General features: G+C 38.7%; 1 protein-coding gene across 49 annotated transcripts in view; it reads right to left on the minus strand.

Moving 5' to 3' along the window:
* Window positions 1-21,880, minus strand: part of MLIP (muscular LMNA interacting protein) — a 297,548-nt gene that overhangs the window by 3,184 nt on the left and 272,484 nt on the right. For 22 of the 49 annotated variants that reach the window (XM_060403073.1, XM_060403067.1, XM_060403046.1 and 19 more), the window contains one exon: window positions 10,703-10,756. The exons of 18 other annotated variants lie outside the window; for them this stretch is intronic. In XM_060403073.1, the coding sequence (XP_060259056.1) occupies window positions 10,703-10,756 (54 nt within the window). Of the gene's footprint in view, window positions 1-1,821; window positions 2,071-10,702; window positions 10,757-21,880 lie in introns of all 49 variants that reach the window. 9 more of the 49 variants (XM_060403032.1, XM_060403036.1, XM_060403027.1 and 6 more) reach the window with 1 other exon arrangement.

The raw sequence follows: 21,880 nt of genomic DNA on the forward strand, positions 1-21,880 counted from the left end.
TAATCCATTGTATATTCTTGCCTCCTTTGTCAAAGATAAGGTGTCTGCAGGTGCATGGATTTATCTCTGAGCTTTCTATTTTGTTCCATTGATCTATATTTCTGTCTTTGTGCCAGTACCATACTGTCTTGATGACTGTGGCTTTGTAGTAGAGCCTGAAGTCAGGCAGGTTGATTCCACCACTTCCATTCTTCTTTCTCAAGATTACTTTGGCTATTCGAGGTTTTTTGTATTTCCATACAAATCGTGAAATTATTTGTTCTAGCTCTGTGAAAAATACCGTTGGTAGCTTGATAGGGATTGCACTGAATCTGTAGATTGCTTTGGGTAGTATACTCATTTTCACTATATTGATTCTCCAATCCATGAACATGGTATATTTCTCCATTAGTGTCCTCTTTGATTTCTTTCACCAGTGTTTTACAGTTTTTTATATATAGGTCTTTAGTTTCTTTAGGTAGATATATTCCTAAGTATTTTATTCTTTTTGATGCAATGGTGAATGGAATTGTTTCCTTAATTTCTCTTTCTATTTTCTCATTATTAGTATAGGAATGCAAGGGATTTCTGTGTGTTGATTTTATATCCTGCAACTTTACTATATTCATTGATTAGCTCTAGTAATTTTCTGGTGGAGTCTTTAGGGTTTTCTATGTAGAGGAGCATGTCATCTGCAAACAGTGAGAGTTTTACTTCTTTTCCAATCTGGAGACAGAATTTTAAAAAACATGCTCATTCATATTCAGGTATAGCATTTCATATAAAAATGATTTGAAGTAGGAAGTTTCTGTTTGTTGTTTTTCTTGGTAGCTGTTTTTGTTGTTGTTGTTGTTATACAATTAATGGTAGGATAAAGACACCCAGCGGTACCTTCAAATCAGACCCAGGTCTCTCCAGAGGTTAGCACCGCAGTTCTGACCTCCTGCAAGGGGTGACAATGGCTTTGAGGGGCTGGTGCCACCTTGAGGAACAGCCCTGCCACATTCCACTCACAACCCTCATCCTTCAATGACTTGGCTGCTGCTAACTTTTTCTTTAGTGTTAATGCATCATTCCCTAAAATGTAGCCTCTAAATCACAGAGAAGGTAAAGTGAATTGGGATTGGATTTTCAAAATGGGACATTAAAAAAGCAGGAGGCAGCAAATGAACCTCTTGCCTTTTTTTCACATATTAATTCCATTGGCTTCCCAAGGCTGCTATGGAGTATGGGGGTGGTTCCACTGATTTCTTTATCCTTTGATCTCTGTTTGATAAGATTACTTGGTCTGGAACAGATAAGGTAAACTTAACTGAGTGGAGATCAGTATTAGTAGATTATACCAGTCTAGAAAGAAGTATAAAAGGAAATATCAGAGAGGAGGACAAAAGAGAAATTTAGTTCTAAAACTGTACTCTAATAGAGCAATGTGATAAATGACGTTGAAAGGAAAGACCATAACTATATATTTGCAGGTGCCAATGCATGGCTATCAACGGAACATTCCAAAAAAGCTAGCAGAAATTGAGGGAGGTCAGTTTCTCTTCTACAGGCAACTCTCTGTTTTGTGTTTTGTTGTTTTTGTTTGATTTTTTGGGGGGGCGGGGAGGTGGGAGTATGGTTGATTTACAATGCCATATTAGTTTCACGTGCACAGCAAAGTGATTCAGTTACACATTTATATTCATCTATTCTTATTTAGATTCTTTTCCCATATAGGTCATTATAGAATGCTGGGTATAGTTACCTGTGCTACACAGTAGGCCCTTATTAGTTACCTATTTTATACATAGTAGTGTGTATCTAGGAGAAGGCAATGGCACCCCACTCCAGTACTCTTGCCTGGAAAATCGCATGGATGGAGGAGCCTGGTGGGCTGCAGTCCATGGGATTGCTGGGAGTCAGACGCGACTGAGCAACTTCACTTTCACTTTTCACTTTCATGCATTGGAGAGGGAAATGGCACCCCACTCCAGTGTTCTTGCCTGGAGAATCCCAGGGACAGGGGAGCCTGGTGGGCTGCCGTCTATGGGGTCGCAGAGTCAGACACGACGGAAGCAACTTAGCAGCAGCAGCAGCAGCAGTGTGTATCTATCATAGGCAAAGGAATACAGTTCTCTGTGCTGTAGTAGGACCTCATTGATTACTTTATATATAGAAGTGTTTATACGTCAATACCAACCTTCCAATTTATCCCTCCCTCTGCCCCATTTCCCCCCAGTAACCACAGGCTTGTTTTCCACATCTGTGACTCTGTTTCTGTTTTACAAATAAGTTCAGTGCTTTTATTTGTTTGTTCTGTTGGTTGGTTTTTTTGTCCTGAGCCAGACCAAGGGGTGGAGAAGCCATGGTCTGAGAGAGCTGTGGCTCAGAGCCGCTCCACTGGGGTATGGGGGATGCGCAAGGCATGAGGGAAGCAGACAGGAAAACTGCACGTAGCAAAGCCAAGTGGCTGAGCCAGACAGAGAAACAGGACATGCCCTGAGTCACGGAGGAGAGCCTTCCTTTGCCAGATTAGGAGGAGGTGGAGGAAAAGTTGCTAAAAACAAGAGGTAGCTGCACTCCTGCACTAATTTGTTCTGGCCACAGAAAATCAATAGTCATGAAATAAATGAGTTGTAGTTTTCAACATTTGAATTCTCTGACGTTTTAGAATGAAAAGAGGAAAATGCCTCAATGACATTGCCTCCTTTTTCCTTCTAACAAATAAAAATGAGTGTGCTTTTTATTTGCCTGAGAGTAGCAACATTTGGTGGGCTTCCTGGGTAGCTCAAATGGTAAAGAATCCGCCTACAATGCAGGAGACCCTGGTTCGATTCCTAGGTCTGGAAGTTCCCCTGGAGAAGGGATACGCTACCCACTCTAGTATTCTTGCCTGGAGAATCCCATGGGCAGAGGAGTCTGGCGGGCTTCAGTCTATGGGGTCACAAAGAGTTGGACATGACTGAGCGACTAAGCACAACAGCAGCAACATTTGGTAGCGACTTTTATGAGATATTTAAAGAAATCATCATCTTTGACTAACTCTTATGAAGGGCTATGTATTTTATATACTAAGCACTTTACACACATGAATATAAATCTTCACCATAATCCTTTGATCTAACTTTACAGAGAATGAAATTGAGGCTCTAAAAGATTAAATACCACGCCCAAGAACACAGTATTAGTAATTAAATACTTATTTGTTCAATGTTTCCTGTTTGTTTTTGTTGGTCATATAGTCATTAGTTTGTTTCATCCATATTAAAGGAGATAATATATTTGACTTGTAAATGGTAAACTCTGCCCCAGAAGAGTTTCAACAGAGAATTTAAGGATATATGAAATTATAAAATTCAATTAAATATTGGACGAAAGGCCCCCTCAATTCTCTTTCAAATGTAAGATGTTATAATTATAGAAATAATTAGATCAGATGGCAGAGGACTAGGCATCTCATGCCCTGACACCAGGCTGGCAAACTGAGCACCATTCCTTATCTCCTCTGAACCCACAGAAAGGTCAAAGTTGTGTTTACCATCACCATTCAGCAGTTGGTTTGAAATGACATGATGTTATGACAGGTTGAGTCAAGATTTTATACCTTTTGTGACTTTTCTATTTTCTTTGCCAATCTCAATATAGGTAAGGAGTTGAATTACTCAGGAAAAACAAATGTCTACATTTAAGAAATATGTAAATCATTAATAAAATAAATAAGTTATTATTTTCAGGCTAGTTCCCAGTAATGAAGTCTCAGTATTATATCCTGTCACCAGCTGAACAACAAAGTTATTTTGGATAAAAAAATATGTACAAGAAAGACCATAAGATATTTAGAAAATTGCAATTTTGAAAAGAGCCACATTCCAAAATTGGTTTTGTTTAAAGTTAACTTTAGGTAATAAGTGATGCAGTGTTGTGAAACTTTAAGCCAGTGGGACAGAAAGCACTTTCTTAAAGAATGTGCTGTGTAAATTGATTTTTCCTTCCCTTTCAATATATAACCAACTCTGAACAATCTTATCTGTCAAATGAAAGAGAATGATGTACACATGTCTTCTTGTAAAGATGAAGCCAGACTTCAGGTATACAAAGCAAACTGTCATCTCCATAAAATGTATCTAATAATTTATTAACAGTTACACATTAATTTTTTCTGAAAAATTTAAAATGTATTTTGGACATTTACATAACTACCGAAGTTGGTGTAAAAATACAAGATCTAGCATCAGAATTTATTATCCATAAGACAGAAGTGACAAAATATTCAGCAGCTAAGGTCCTATGTGGATAGGATGGTAGGTGGAGAATGCAGGTCTAACGGATTCTAGGAACGACAATGTTGAATTTGGAGTCAAAAAAATTTAATATCTGGTGACCTGAGCCCTGAATAGTTATTAACCCTGATTCTATTATTTTGTTTTATCTTGAAAAGCAAGTGCCCACAAGAAGGTCAGTCCTCCTACTTTCTGACTTCTGCTCAGCCTTTTACCATGATTCATTACAACGTAAAACCCAACATGAATCTATTGAAATGACTTTGAAGGGAAAACCCCCGAACTGTCAAACCCTCACCTCTCCTATAATATTTACAACTGAGTCGCGAGGAAAGAAAAATCAATGTGACTTGTTTCTCTTTAGCAGCTACTTTAGAATCAGACTCTCAGATTCTGGTACTACTTTGTATCAGCCAGGTGTAAGGACAGATAAAAATGTTTGAGAGGCTTAATTACCCTTGCTGAAAGTAAAGGAAGAAATTTCCCTCCCTTGTTCTTAGCGCACATTTGTTTCAGAAACCTTGTCTCCCCTCTTGGAAATGGAGATAAATCCTTGTGAAACCTAGATGAGCATCTTATCAGTTTTAAGACTCAGAAAAGCCTCAAGGACTTGACAACCATCTCCCTTAAAGGTAAACATCTAAAGGAGATAGAAGAAGGCTTATCTCTAAGTTTCTCCTAGGTTCTCAGGAAGGATGGGAGTCTAACTTTAGTTGACACCTGGCCCAAAGTTGTAAAAATAGTTCCTGTCATAAAGATAGAAGTTTCTTTCTCCTTTGTATAAAGTCAATGAACTAACACAGGTGGTCCTCCCAATTACCAGGTGATTTAGAATGAGCTAAGCGGAATAAACACTATTTGTCAAGTCCTCTTGTCTGAGGGTAAATCGAATTATTGTTTATCTTGAGAACATATATATAATGGGTTAAACCTACTTGGCTATATGAAGGGTGAGATGCCTTCCGTCTTTGTGACCTTTTGGTGCCTGTCATAGACATCATATTCTGGTTGAATGCTTAGTCAATAATAAAAGTGCTTTTTCTTCTCTACTACCTTTGTGAGGAGGACTCGGGTTGGTAAAAAATATTTATTTTAATTTTATTTCCTCAGCACAGGCTGTAGGCTTTCAACACAGAAAGGTCACGTTGATAGGGTTCACTGCTGCCAATCTGGTGGTCAGATATGTTTCTTTCTATTTCTCCTTGCCCACCTGGATGCCTGGGCAAAATAGGGATCTACTCAGGTAATCATATGAGGTGACCTGGACCTCCAACCAGTTGTCAGTCAAAGCATATGAATCTTCTTTCATCAGTAGTTACAAATAGACAGATACCAAGTACTTCTATAAGGTTACAACCTTGAATACTGCAATCCAAGATTTATCAAAGTCTGATTTTGATAAATAATATTTATGGGAAATTGCTTGCAAGGAACAGAGTGGGCCCATTCCTATTGATAAGTCCATTTTTACCCTTGAATCAAACAAAAAAATGAGAGTGGCTTCCATGGACAAATAACTTATTTTTCTCTTTTCTGTGTTCTCCTCTGGAGAATAAAGAAATGAGACACTTGTCCCATAAAATTAGAACTTGAGACAAGAATGGAGGTTCTGGAATTAAAAATAAAATGAACACAAAATCTTCTATACACCACAGCAGCAAATCGATCCTAGACGGTCACCTTGCCAGCAGAATTGTTATCTTGCCAACTCAAGTATTTATCAAAAATCTGCAAAGAGAAGGAATAAGAACCAGGAAAAGAATTTGCCTAGTATGTGTTTTATGAACAAGTAGTGACTGATTAGCTCTCCAGTTGTGTTAATAACAAATGGATCTGAAAGGTCAGAACCAAATGCATATTTAATCATGTTCTTGGAAATCAATTGACCCTCAAGTTAAGAATGAAATAGGCCTAGAACCGCATGTAGCAGGTGATGTGAAGACTGGCAGGTCGGTTATATCTCATTCCCAGCCTGACTTTCACATTTAAACTTGTAGAGAGAGAAGTTGTGGACTGGCTGTGGATCCGAGTAGCTGAATTCACCAGACATGAGGAATACAATCAGAAATGATGATGACTGTTAATGGAAATTAATTTTTTCTAAGTAACGATAACCAGAAAGCATTTATCTCAGGCAGAGAGTCTGCTCTAAATGAGATGGTGTTATATGTTCACCTACTAGGAGATAACTGCATTGGTGTCAACAATTGTTGGTGGGAATGTAAATTGGTAAAGCCATTATGGAAAATATTGTAAAGGTTCCTCAAAAAAAAAAACAAAAACAGAGTTGTCATAGGATCCAGCAATTCCACTCCTGGACATCTATCCAGACAAAACTAATTCAAAAAGATACTTGAGCCCCTATGTTCATAGCTGCATTATTTACAATAGACAAGACATGGAAATAACCTAAATGTTCATCAACAGATGAGTGGATAAAAAAGATGCGATGTGTGTATACACATATATATATGTATACACAACTACATATATATACACACACATATATATACATACATATACATATACACATACATATATACACATATATACATATATACACACATACACATATATACACATATACACATATATATGTGGAATACTACTAAGCCATATAAAATAATTAAATAATGTCATTTATGGCAACATGGGTGGACCTAGAGCCTATCATAATAAGAGAAATAAGTCAGAAAGAGAAAGGCATACACCATGTGATATCTCTTATATGTGGAATCTAAAATACACCACAAATGAACATATCTACAAAACAGAAATGGATATAGAGAACAGGCTTGTGGTTGCAGGGGAAGTGGCAGAAAAGGGGAGAAAGATTGGGAGTTTGGGATTAGCAGATGCAAACTACTATATTTAGGATGGATAGACAACAAAGTCCTACTGTATGGCAGAGGGAACTTCATTCAATATCCTTTGATAAATCATAATGGAAAAGAATATGAAAAAATGTATATATGTATAACTGAATCACTTTGCTGTACAGCTTAAGTTAATACAATACTGTTAATCAACTGTATTTCAATAAAATTACTTAAAAAATAAATGCAAGCACACTCAAAAGAAAAAGAAATCTACGCAAGTGACCTTCTTTGAAAACTGATCAGCCAGCTGATCACAATGGTTAAATCCATTATTTAGGGATCTCACCTTCTTCTTCCTCAGACACAACTTAGCAACTGAACAACAAAAGCCTCTGGACTTACTTCACATCAGATGTTATGCCCAACCCCAGTCTAAGTATTTTCCAAACCTTATGTAGAATGTCAAAGGAAAGAGAAAATATTTGGTTTTATTAACAGCGAATCTCAGGGTAGAACAGACCTCTCAAATGTAACCTACCATAGGTTACAGTATAGGCTAAACTTTTATGACAGTAGACAGGAAGAATTTGTGACCCAAATCTTTATTAATGTAAAGCATTCCCTAAAGCAACATTTTTTTATTATTCTTTTGCTTTTACTTTCAAATTTTTGTTTCCAAGATTGACTTGATTGGCTTTTCTAGATGACAATGAAGGAGCTAGAATCTGAGGCTCTCAACTCCGGTTGTACATGTAAATCACCAGCAGAGATTTTAAACCTGCCTTTGCCCACCTCTAGAGATTCTTGACCCACTCCAGTGTTCTTGCCTGAAGAATCCCAGGGATGGGGAAGCCTGGTGGGCCTCCGTCTGTGGGGTCACACAGAGTCGGACACGACTGAAGCGACGCAGCAGCAGCAGCAGCAGCAGCAGCAGCAGCAGCAGCAGCAGCAGCAGAGATTCTTCATTCCATTTTCCTAGTGGAAGTGCACTCTTTGGGCTTTAAAAAGTCCTAGGAGGGGACTTGCTTGGTGGTCCAGTAGTTAAGACTCTACTCCCAGTGCATGGGCCACAGGTTAGATCCCTGGTTGGAGAACTAAGATTCCACAAGCCAGTGGGCATGGCTCAAAAAAGAGTCCCAGGAGATCTTAATGCTGAGCCAGAGCTAAGAACCACTGTCCCAGATGAGCAGCTGAACTGTTTTGAGTTAGCTCTTTGTAAATGGACTTTATAAAACATAGGACTTATAAAAATAATGATCAAATTAAATCCCACATTTCAGGCAGATTTGTTACTAGCTGAGCCACAAGGGAAGCCCTTTCAAATGGACTTTATAAAGTATATGGCTTATAAAACTAATGATCAAATTAAATCAAGTAAATCTAAGGTTGTTTTTAACTGAATTCCTGAACTAATTTGAAAAACTAGTGCCTACAAATAGCAGGATCAAGCAAAAGAAACAGCAATCTGGTAGTCCAAAAGGCAGGCTGCTGTTTTTAGGAAATGAGAGAAAACCAAGAGGAAATTTTTGAGATTTGATCAAGGTCCTTCCATGAGTGTTTGTTTGTACTGGGTTGGTAACTAGCACACTTTACTCTCTAGACCATATGGTCATAAGACCAGAATTGCTTTATAAAAAGATAGTTTTCTTGTTTGGTGCTTTGAGGGTAAATAAATACCAAAAAGAAGATTTGGGAAAAGTGCACAGGTAAATATTACTGTTGATCACACATCATAAGAAATTGTCTAAACTTATTAAATCACTCCCATATGTGCCAGTGTAACTAAGCAAAATCCTGCACATGGATGCCTAAAATGGCAGTTTAATTATCAAAAACACTTCTTTTTTTTAGTTTGATATATATTTATTTTTATTGAAATGTAGTTTGATTTACAATTTTATGTTAGTTTCTGGTGTGCAGCAAAGTGATTCAGTTACACATATAATATTAAAATATTATATATAATATATATAACCCCTAATGGAAAAGAATCTGAAAAAGAATGTATATTATATATAAATAAATATATATACATATGTCCTTTTTCAGATTCTTTTCCATTATAGGTTATTACAAGATACTGAATATAGTTCCCTGTGCTATACAGTAGGTCCTTGTTTACCTATTACCTATTTTGTACACAGTGGTATGTATCTGTTAACCCACACCTCCCAATTTACCCTCCTCTCTTTTTTCCCTTATTAACTGTGTGATTTTCTATATCGATGAGTATGTCTGTTTTGTAAAGAAGTTCATTTGTATCATACTGTAGATTCCATGTATGTAATATCAGATGACATATAGATGATCAATAAATGGGTACCCTTTGGCCCCAGTTTCTTCCTCTGTAAAACGGGAAAAGTAATACTCAACTTACAATGTTTTTTGAAGATTAAGTAAAATAATGTATCTAAAGTGCATAGCATGTTAACATAGAGTAAACTCTCAATAAATTGGTAATTATAATCATTCTTAATGCTGGCATGTGTACACAGATATCAGCAGGCTTCTGCTTAGAACTGCTAAAATTGTTCAGCAATACAAGTTGGCTACATGTATCAAAATTTTCCCATTACACCAATAATCCTGGTTCTAAAAAACATCAGAGATATGGTCAAGGATACAAATCCATGCCTATTCAGAGCATGCCATTATATTTTAATAACTAAGGTTATAGCAGAGGGACACATCAATACTGTATGTTAGAAATTTCAAAATTTGCATAAATTGGGATGTTATTTTTTTATGAAATATGCCCCAAATTGTGGAAAATATACTTTGGGGAAAAATTCAGATTTCATTTATAATTTTATTTGGAATTTTATTATTTTTATCTCTCTTTTGTATTATTGTATTTTATATATTTTTTTAACTTGGAGGCTACAAAATTGAGCATAACTAATTTGCAAGGGTATCTAGAATGAATAAATTAACTCACTTTTTACCTTCATAAAGACAAGTCCTTTAAAAAGCACTTTTTTCCCCTCACCTTTACCACTTTGCCTAAAAGGATATAGAAGAAAACAATGCTCAATTATTGCTCGACAAAATATTCAATTTTTTATAGAATTTTTTCTTGCCCCTTTGGTATAGCATTTTTTAAAAATAAGAAAGGTCTTTTCATTTACTTTTCTCTGTCAGCTCAAAATGTGAAAGTGGCTCAACATTTGAATGAAATTTAGAGCTATATTTGAGATGGCATACTTTTGCCTGTATGCTACCCACCATGTGCAAAATTCACTTGGGGGCTGGAAAACTGAGCTACCAGATGGTCTTGGGATTTCTGACTCAGAAGACACTTATAAATATTATGGGACATTCACTGACCTTCTAGAAAAAGAAAACAACAGTGGCTTCACATAATGAATCCAGAGAGAAAAATCACAAAAATAGATGAGATAGAAGTAGTTTGTGATCAAAGTGCTACATACATGGGCACCTCTAGTACCACCTTCCACACTGAGAAGCAAGAATTTACTCCTTAACTATCAGATGCTTCTGAACAACACAGAGTAAGCCAGTTCATTCTTTCTTTAAAATAAAACAGATTTTATTAATTTTTAATAGAAGATTGGCTTCCTTCTACAATCCAATATTACATGGAGATGGATAAGTGGACATTCAATTATATTCCACATTTACCTCTTTGGAATCAAGGGTTTCGTGTTCCGGAATAGCCATCATTGGATGACTCAGCTTCACAGAAAAGATGCCCAGGATGTGATCAGAGATAGAGGTAAGGAGAGATAAAAGTTTACATTTAAGTTGGCAGTTAAATGATGATGCAAGTATATTATTGCTGATCATAGTAGATTCTACCCAGTGTAAACATTAAGATTTGATTGTTACTAAAAACAAAGGAAGATATTCTTAACATAGAAAAAAATTTTAGCAGATGGTGAATCCTTAGAACCTAAAACCACATCTTATTTCTCTCTGCGTCCTACATACACTCTAACAGCGCTTGGCACACAGCATAGATAGTTATTAAATGTTTATTGAATGAATGAACCGTTACCATACACTGGCAGTTATCAGAGGAAATGAAGTTAAACCTGTTTTCTCACAACAACCCTCAAATTGAACAGCTCCAAAGCAAAACAGACAAATCATGTTCAGACCAGCAATGCAGATGCCTCTGCAGATAGTTAATGCCTATTTGACATGTAAAACACTGTGCATTATTGTAAACATAAAGAATCTCAAAACACAAAGCCTTCATAAACACTGCAGTCTTACCAGATGCCACTATGATAATGCAGTTTACAACACAGTGGCACCTTAACAGAGGGAGGTTCTTTGGTTTTTATAGGAATTTTTTTATTATTGCATGGGTTTTTTGAGCACTGTACATATCTTTAAACCTATTAGGAAAGAAGAAAGTCATAGATATGCAAGCAAAAAAGACAGGCAGACAGAATGAGTGACATAGACAAGGGGAAGGCAATCATTTGTAATAGATCTGTTTACCCCCTTTATTTTTTAACTGTCTCTCCTCATTCCAGCTTTAAAGTAACCATGATACTTGATTTCCCAGAAATGTCCCAGCTTCTACTATGATCCTGGTTAAATCCAGGCTACGGAAATAATTGTCTGCCCTTTACTCTCATCTTATCCTGATTTGATCAGTGAATCATCATATCAGTAACCAGCTTCTGATGCTCCAGGGCAATTCGGAGGATCCCAGGAATGCAGCCTTGGCCCCAGGAGGACATCACCAGTGGCTGCTAGGGAGGCCAAGGAAAACCCATCTCCTTAAAGTTTCCTGAAGTTTCCCTCTGTACCAGCCCATTTTCAAGAATGGAGCCTGCTTTTATTTAAAGCTACAGCTTTATTAAATCCCACTCTGTCTGTCCCAACTGTGAAATACCCTGGGTGTCATAACATCAGGGCTCCTAGAATCCTGAGATCGTTACTTTAAATGGAAATGTGATCTGGCTCCAAACCAACTAGAGATCCAAACACAGCTTTCCAAAACTCAGCTGAAAGCACTTGCTTTCTCCTGTTGATCAGGGTCCCCTGAGATCCTAAACCTGGCTTAGGATCAGATGCTATGTACCCCTTCAAAACTCAAACCTAAGTCCTGGAGACAGCAAAATCTTAAGCATACCTAGGCTAAATGGTATGGTAATTATATGAATCATCAGAGTCTATACAAATGTCAATCTCCATTCTCCTAAGATACAATAGGATAAAAATTCTGAAATTTGAAAATGTTGTCCCAATTCAACTGACATTGGAAAAGCAATTAATTATCCGATATCTGATATTTTACATTTTATTTTTCAATATAGGTATTCATTCATTTAAATCCTAAAATATATTTTAATCTGGAATTTCAAAAACTATGTACGAGCTATCTTAACCAACAAAAAACAACAGCAAACGACTGATTCTAATTAACTGGTTATCCCCAAATCACTTATATTTGGCTTTGGAATGCTTTCTTCTATTTATGATCTTGGGACCTAGTAGGTTTGCTTTTTGATTATCCTTGAGGTGACTAAAAACATATAAATTGTGATCCTGTTAATGGAGTAAGTCATAATAATTTATAGTTTCCTCACATGACAAATCCATTATATGCATGTGTTTATATAGGCTTCCCTGGTGGCTCAAGAGGTAAAGAATCTGCCTGCAGTGCAGGAGACCCATGTTTAATCCCTGGGTCAGGAAGATCCCTTGGAGAAGGAAATGGCAATCCACTCCAATATTCTTGCCTGGAGAATCCCATGGACAGAGGAGCCTGGCAGGGTACAGTCCATGGGATTGCAAGGAGCTGGACACGACTGAGCAACATCACTCACTCACTCATTTGCTTATATAGCGTTAAGAGCAATCTAGTGAGGCGAGCACTAATTTTACCCTGTTTCACAAATGAAACAAAAGCACCAAGAGGTGGGATGATGACTTCTTCAAGGTCTGGAGCTAAGTGGCAGAGTCATGACTGGAGTCTGGGTGACAGTCTCTAGAGACGGTGTTTTCAAAGCAACAGAAAGTGGTAAAACGCCCCTGGGAAGACGCTTGGGAGTGGGCAGCGGGGGCAGACAGAAGGAGGGAGTGGGTGTGTGCCACGTTGCAAAAGGGAAGGCCAGGTGCTAAAGGCACGAGCGTACAGTTCAGAGATCAGAAGCAGTTCAGAGTGTCTGGGGCAATGGGTATCTCCACATAGGAGATGCAAGACAATGAAGCTTGGATGTCAGACAAGGATTCTGGGCTTCATTCTCTAAACAGCGAGAGGTCCTTGAATCTCCAAGGGAGACAGGGGCACATGCGATCAGATTGTCATGTCAAAAGACATCGCCCTGGCTAAAGAGCAGAATACAGATGGGGGAGGAGGGGTTAGAAGACCTGCAGGTAATCAGAGAGAAAGAGAATAAAGAAGGTTTAAATGAAAGCAGTACCTTAGAGAATAGAACGAAGTCAAGCTCCCCTGGGTGGCCCTAGATCCCCTCTACTCTCCAGGGTGAGTGAAGGAGCATCAGGTCGACATGTTGAAATTTTGTTGATTAGGGAAGAAAAATCACAAAATGTTCCAGGGAAATACTGTAAGCCTCCTACAGACGAGCCTCTGAGTTGCAAACTTTCAAAGCTGGGACCACCTGTGCATGCGCTTGCATATCTAGTGACCTCAGGCATGAGTGGCACTGCAGCGTGCCTCCCTCTCCTGCTGCCGACCGTGCAGCTCCACCATCGCCACCTTCTCTACCCCCCAGTCAGCAGCTCTTCCAGCCTGTGCACTCAACACCAGCCACTGTATCACAGCTATCGTACCGTAGACTACTGTACTTTTCAAGGTATTGTAGCATAAGATTAAAAATGTTTTCTGTGTTTGTTTTTACTATTACTGGGTGAAAAGTATTATAAACCTACAACAGTACAGTACTATCTAGCCAATTGTGTTAGCTGCGTCCCTAGTCCAACAGCGTTGAACTTCTGAACCAATTGGACTTACGACACGCTCTCAGAACAGAACTCTTCTGCATGTAGGGGACTCACTGTCATGCTGAGGTTGGTATGTATGCTGAATACAGAAGTTTTGTGAAGCATAAGAGCTGGAAATGTCACTTGAGGAGAACAAATATGGCCGGTACATCCTCTCATAGTCAGAATGAGAATGAGGACACTAACACATTGAAATATATCCCATATATTAATAGATGGGTGACAAGCTATCCAGAGAGTTAGTGGTTACAGGAGGATGGCGAGAGTCCTCCCAGCCTGTTTACTTGGTGGTGAATGTGCTGGAGAACAAATTACTATTTTGTCTCAAAAAAAAAACCCTGAAAAGTTATTAGTTTTATCATCAGACCTTTATTCAACATAGACAGATCAATGAAATGGAAAGCTCGGGTGAAATGAGACAAAACATCCTTTCATCCCAGATGGAAAGTCCAGTCCCAGATATTGTATAACACTCATCAGACCTTTGCTCACTCACCACTGGGGGCTAATCAACAAGCAGTATTTGAATGAAACCTTCGGTTGAGTTTTATTACACTCTTGATCACAGCTGCCACCACACAAATATAAAGCCTTGTGGAGTGTTCGTCACCAGTGTGGGGCTTTCTCATAAATGTCACTGCATCTCCAGGGCTAACTTCTGTGACAAAGAGATAAAAATCCCCTCCAAGCAACTGGAGAGACTCCTACAGCGAGAAGGAAAAAGAACTATGCCAAATGTGGTGAAATCACTTTATTAAGTCTTAATCTACCTGAGGAATGGCATCCAGAGTGCTAGCTTTTATGAAACAGCTCTCACTCCTGCTCAAAGATGAAGCAGATTTTTCTCACCTGCCAGAAATGACGAACCTGAGGAAGTGCGGCAAGAAACGTTTCCATTTTTAAATTGCCGAGGGTGCTACACCTGCTTTTCAGAATTCAATCCTCAGGATTGCTTTTTAGCTGAACCACATCCTCTTGTAAACTTCCTTCACTCTATTCATCTTCAGGAAGCTATCCGCCCTACTTCTGTCTCCTACTGAGATCTGTGAAACACTCAAGCTAGAGTGTAAACTTAAGAACATCTCTCAAAAATAGACATGACGATTACCAAAGGGGCACCTACACAGAGCTCTTTGCTTTCTGAGTACAGTGTTGTCATGGTGAGACTGTGAGCCACTGGACATCGTGTCCACTTGATGCTATTCACCCTTAGGGTGTCTAGACCTGGTACAGAGGCCACACAGCAGAGGAGACACAGAATGTATATTGAATAAATAAATTAGTAATGAAAGAGGGAAGGAAGGAAACACAGGAAAGAGTGTTTTCTGATTTACAAAACTAATAGAAATTCTGCATTGGTGAAGAACTGGACTTGTTTACTACATTTCCCAAAGTCTTCTCATTGGTAAGAAACTTTGCAAACTAGGGATGCTAAAACCAGTTCCATGGCACTTGTGTGTTCTGCTTAAATCCCTCACGATTCTTCAGCTTAAGTCAGACAGAGGAAGACAAATGTACTATGCTATCCCTTATATGTGGAATCTGAAAAAGTGATATAAATGAACTTATATGCAAAACAGAAATTGACTCTCAGATGTAGAAAACGAACATGTGCTTCCCAAAAGGGAAAGGTGGGAAGGAGGGATAAATTGGGAGTTTGGGGTAAACAGACACACACTACTGTACATAAAATAGATAAACATCAAAGACCTGCATAGCACAGGGAACCATATTCAATATCTTGCCTATAATAAATAATTAATAATAGCCTGTAATTTAAAAGACTATATAGATATATATGCACATGTGTGCTCAGTCACGTCAGTCATGTCTGACTCTTTGTTACCCTATGGACTGTAGCCCACCAAGCTCCTCTGTCCTTGGGATTCCCCCGGCAAGAATACTGGAGTGGGTTGCCATGCCCTCCTCTGGGAGATCTTCCTAACGCAGGGATCGAACACGCATCTTCTGTGTCTCCTGCATTACCGACAGACTCTTTACCCACTGAGACACCAGGGGAAGTCCATATACATATCTGTATAACTAAATCACCGGAGAAGGCAATGGCAGCCCACTCCAGTACTCTTTCCTGGAAAATCCCATGGACGGAGGAGCCTGGTAGGCTGCAGTCCATGGGGTCGCTGAGGGTCGGACACGACTGAGCAACTTCACTTTGACTTTTCACTTTCGTGCATTGGAAAAGGAAATGGCAACCCACTCCAGTGTTCTTGCCTGGAGAATCCCAGGGACGGGGGAGCCTGGCGGGCAGCCATCTATGGGATCGCACAGAGTCGGACACGACTGAAATGACTTAGCAGCAGCAGCATAACTAAAGCACACTGCTGTACACCTGAAACTAATATAACATTGCAAATTAACTATCCTTCAATTTTTAAAAAGGGGAAAAATAATTTTAAAAAACAACTGAAGTTAGTCATCAGTCTCTGAGTCAACAGATTCTACTTGCAGGTTTGTGTCTTTTTCTCTTGAATCGCTCAAAGGGCCTGCAACACTGGGCCTTCAGGCATCCTGATCTGCACAGCACTGCCCTTGTAAGATGAAGCTAATCTCCAGGCAGTACAGTGCCCACCACTCCCACTGAGGAAGGTCAAGGACCAGAGATCACCTAGGATCGTGCTTATACCTAAAAGTCTGGTTTACTTCACTCACTTAGGAGGTCTGCCTGGCCAAACAAAACATTCGAGATTTCATTCCCTGATTCACAGCATATCCCAGCACTGAGGAAGCACTGGGCAAGTCCTGTGAATTTCAGATTCTGATGCAGCAGGTCTGAGGAGGAGCCTGCATGTCTAACGGGTCTCAGGTGAGGCCAACAATGCCAGAGATTGAGGAGCCAGACCCCAGAAAAGATCTGTGTATGAACTGATGGAATCAATGTTTTTTTCAAATATTTGTCTATTGACAACTGAAATTAGCTATATTCAAAGTTCTTAATCAATTAAGTTACACAAAGTTGTGTAATTAAATACTTTTCTACCAAGGGTTTTATTGACACTTTGCCAGATGTTAGTGAATGAATAGACATTGTCCCTCCTCTTGGAGACTGCAGCGCAATGGGAGAAGCGGATATTAACTATATAATCTGGATTAAGTAGAAAAAACACAAAATAATGTGTTTGAAGGACAAGTTCAGCTTGTTATGAGGGTTCATCACAGATAAATTGGATCTCGTCTAGAAGATAGGAATCTCTTCCCAAGAGGCTGAAATCTACATTGTAGATTCTATGGGATAATCCTCCTAATAGGGATAAGAGGGGCAAGGTTCATATGGGATGAGTAGCTAGAAAGAAATTACTGACCACTGGGCTGATGGGAAAACAGGGAGAAATATCAGAATGGATGGACCAAACGAGTGACAAAATCAGGAACCCAGGCTAGAGAATCACTGTGCAGGCATTTTGCCTGCGTCAGCTCCACCTCAGAAGCCAAATGGAAAATACTCATTAAATAAATCAAGGCTGCTAAATAGGAATCTGTCTCATTGCCCAGAAAGCCTACAAGCGGCTTGAGGACAGGGCTTATGATACGCTAGCACTAGCTGATTGATTGTTCTGCTCAAGATTCTATGCTTGGTTGCAGGAACATGGATAGACCTAGAGATGATCATACTAAGTGAAGTAAGCCCGACAGAAATTACTGCATAGAACTGTAGAGAAACAAAAATATCATAGTATATCGCTTATATGTGAAATCTGAAAAAAGCAATGATAGAAATGAATTTATATACAAAATAGAAATGGATCCACAGACATAGAAAACAAATTTATGGTCGCCAAAGGGAAAAGGGAAATTGGGACTATGGGATTAGCAGATACAAGCCACTATATATGAAACAGATAAACAACAAGGACTTAATGTATAGCACAGGAAACTATTCTCAATATTTTGTAATAATCTATAAGGGAAAAGAATTTGAAAATAACATATATATATATACACACACACATATGGCTGAATCACTTTGTTGTACATATGAAACTAATACACTGTTGTATAATAAATCAATTATACTTCCATTTTGTAAAAACCGAAATTAGACTCTGTGCATTTTAAAAAATATGCCTGGGACAAATATAACTTTGCCTGGGACAAATCTGAGTTTGTACTTAATGAGAGCAGTTCGTGATACAGGCTCTGAGGATGCAGCTGTTCATGACAGTCAGAAATATGCTACTCCTATCCATACATCTTAAAGATGTCAGAAGTATTAGCCTGGGATTTTTTTTTTTAATTAGTAAACTATTTCAGTAGCTTGAATATTTATTTTTAGAATTTAAAGGTATAGCATTGACTATTTCAGGCAATGCCCAAAAGTTTACACATTTGTCTATGCTACCAACTTCTGATGTAAATTGGGGAAAACCACTTTGTCTCGGGACCTCAGTTTTCTCATCTTTAAATTCTGGGTGCTAACTAAGTGATTTCTAGTTCCTTCTCTCCTTGGATTATTGTGTTTATTGATAAATGCTATCTCAGGAGAAAAAAAGAAAAGAGTTCTTCCTTTTTGGAATCTCCTGCACTGAGCCACAGCTGAGGCAGAAGTTATACCTACAGGGAGGGCAAAAATGACCTCCCTGTGGAACCTCACCTGGGATCCTTAATATTAGTTCTTAGCTGTGCCACTTGCTCCGTGTGTAAAGTTTCATAAACACTATGAAATTTCACAGCATCCTTTTGTGCATTCACTGAGTATCCTCATGTGAAAGTGAAAGTGTTCGTTGCTCACTCATGTCTGACTCTTTGTAACCCCATGGACTGTAGCCCACCAGGCTCCTCTGTCCCTGGGATTTTCCAGGCAAGAATACTGGAGTAGATTGCCATTTCCTTCTCCAGGGAATCTTTCCAACCCAGGGATCAAACCTGGGTCTCCTGCATTGCAGGCAGAGTCTTTACTGTCTGAGCCACCAGGGAAGCCCAAATGCTGAGCTGGAATTTGGTATGTTAATTGTTTTATAAACCTATAGGAAACTCACCATTAAGTGCTGATCATTAATATCATTATATCGGTATCTAAAAGAGCAGTAAGTCTAACACCAGTAAGAAAACAGGAATTTTCTGCTTTGATCTTTATGATAGATCTTTGGAGATATTGCTGAAGATTCCCCGACTATGCTCTTTTTTTATTTTTGGCCTTCTCTCTTTGACCCCAGGAGGCCCAGACTCAAAATGAGTTAGAATCCCCTTCTCCTCCAAAGACCACCTTTGAAAGGGCAGCAGGTGGTATTTTTTCCATCTATGCATTCAGCCTATTTTGAAGATAAACACCACATCTCCTTGTTTACTCACATTTTTCATCTAAAATTGCTTCTTTCTCAACTGAAAAACTACTCCCCAGAGGGTATTAACCACCACATTTTCTTTCTTCACTGCACAGCTCCCGGGCTGGAATGGAAATGAAGCAAAATCTACCTTCTAACAATATTTTAGGACTCAAATTCTGGAACCTGAAATTGGAATTGACAAGGAAGCATATTTGCTGTTTTTTCATTTCCTCTATCCTTTAAGGGGCACAATTAGTTGCTTAGTTCTACAGGCAAAGCACCCTTTCCCATTGTTCTCAGTATCTCACACTCACTCTAGTACAATCATAAACCAAATGTCTCTTTCACAACAGATGATGTTAGTGGAATTTTTCTCCCCGTTCTCTCTCTTCTATAGACTAGAAGGGGTATTAGCCATTTTATTCCAATGTGACACACAATTCCTGCCCTGCCTTAGCTCCACCCCAGCTATTCCTAAATTGTAACTAGCTATTCCCAAGTTGCAAGGAATTTATCCCAGAACCCAGGAGTGTGTCAACAGATGTCAACTGGCATGTCATAAAAATTTGGAAGTGGTTTTGAAGAAGAACAGGCATGACTGTGATGAGGTCAATCCATGCCCCCGTCCGCTCCAGAGGCCCTGACCTGACCCCTCTCTGCTTCTCTCCTAACATGACGCTCCCAGCCTCCTCACTGAGGGAGCTGATGTGTGAATGGCTGGGAGGCAGATGAGCTAAGGACAGTAAGTCTACAGGTCAAGCAAGTACCGCCTCCTGCGTGGTACCTGCCAGCCCCAACTCCCTGAGCTTGGATTCTGGTTCTCCATCCCCACATCTCCCTGTTCATTCTTTCAACTCACCTTTCAGGAATGAGGTCAGCACCTCCTAACACTCATCACATCTGCTATAGGCCTTTGAGCTGTCAGCACCCCCGTGCTCCCTGCCCCACACCAGGCCCTCCCCAACTCTGTCATCCGGCCAGGCCCTGCAGCTTGGTCTCAGTTGGCAGTCATTCCTGATCCCCACAGCCTTGCATCCTTGAGCCTTGTTGTAATCTAAGCTCTCCCCTCTAGAGATTCTGTCTTCTTTTCCGATGTTCCTGCTAGAACCACAACTTTATACTTTGATAGTTCTTTATCTAAATATCAAATCATAAAATAGGTGGAGTATTTACTAGTTGCTAAGAACCCCATGGAAAAATCTATGTTTAGTTATGTTTTCAGGTTTCAGCTATTTCAAAGCCTGAATGAGATCTTTTGAAAGTCAGGATAAAAATGCTACCAACTTTGTCCAAGATTTTTATCACCTAGCATTTGAGACAGTGTTAAAATGTCATATAAATACAAAAGCATAAAATATATTCTCAGCCTTACAAGGCCTCAGAATATTTGCCAAATAAAGAACTACCTTGAAACTTTCTTGCATCCAGGACTCAAGTAATAAACACAGAAGGAGGCAGCAAGAAATATAGAAAGGTAAAACACCCTGAATAAGTATATCATTGCCATTAAAAAGCCACAAAAGAACTATGGAAGAAAGAGAAAAATGATAACCACCACATGCCAGAAACAGAAATCTAGAATTAAATGGTATCCGCATGATGAAAGACAATGAGAGGAGCCACGTGAACAAATAAAACATGGATACTGACAGGAGTGTATAAGAGTGAAGGTGAGTCTCAAGCCAAGGACATCGTAACAACAAAGCAGGATGGATAAATTCTAAACTAATAAATTAAATTCATGTCTTTTGGATGGAAAACTGGGAAGAAGAGACACAAAATTATAGTGATGAAATATGTAAAATAATATGACAGAATTAATGTCATGTAGCAAGATAATCTCAGACACAAAGAGAAGTCTCTTATGTTGAAATGAAAAATCAGGAGGGAGAATATCCACTTATTAAGAGACACACACAAAGAAGACATAAAAGTTGGAAAGAAAGGAGGAAAAGATCTATTGTCCAAGATAAGCCAAAATAAAACTAGAACAGCTTATTATCTTTGAGATGGAATTTAAGAAAAAAACTTTTGTAAGGGACAAAAAAATTATATATTGATTTCAAAAACAAACACTGAACAAGAAAATAGAACTGTCAGAAACGTGCATTCCTAATCCTATAGTCCCAAAGTCTTAAAATGTCCCAACGGTTGACTTGTAATACTTTGGGAGTGAACTTACACACAGCTTGGATATCTCAAAAGTTAAGAAAGTGTTTCAGTGTCCAGTGGGAGCTAAATAAATACTTTGAAATAACCTGAGGAAAGGTCTAATCCACTGAGATATCTTTCTTCCACAAAAGAGATTTCTATTTGAATCACAGGATATATGGACCATGTGAGGGCAAATGAGCATTGTTATTTGATGACTGTTAATCAAGTGTCTAGTTTTACTTCAATCAGTCATACATGGGTAAACTTCAACAAATTTAGCAATCAGAAACAAGTTTATGGTCAAATTTTAGTAAAAGAATGGTCACATTAAGCAACAGGAAGCAATACAGGAAAATTTTTCCCTAAAGTTTCAACATGAGACTACTTGATTGTATAAATGCCATATTTCATATATGGCTTTTGTTACATGGAGTAAATA

This window comes from Ovis aries, chromosome 20, assembly GCF_016772045.2.
Source record: "Ovis aries strain OAR_USU_Benz2616 breed Rambouillet chromosome 20, ARS-UI_Ramb_v3.0, whole genome shotgun sequence".
NCBI classification, from domain to species: Eukaryota; Metazoa; Chordata; class Mammalia; order Artiodactyla; family Bovidae; genus Ovis; species Ovis aries.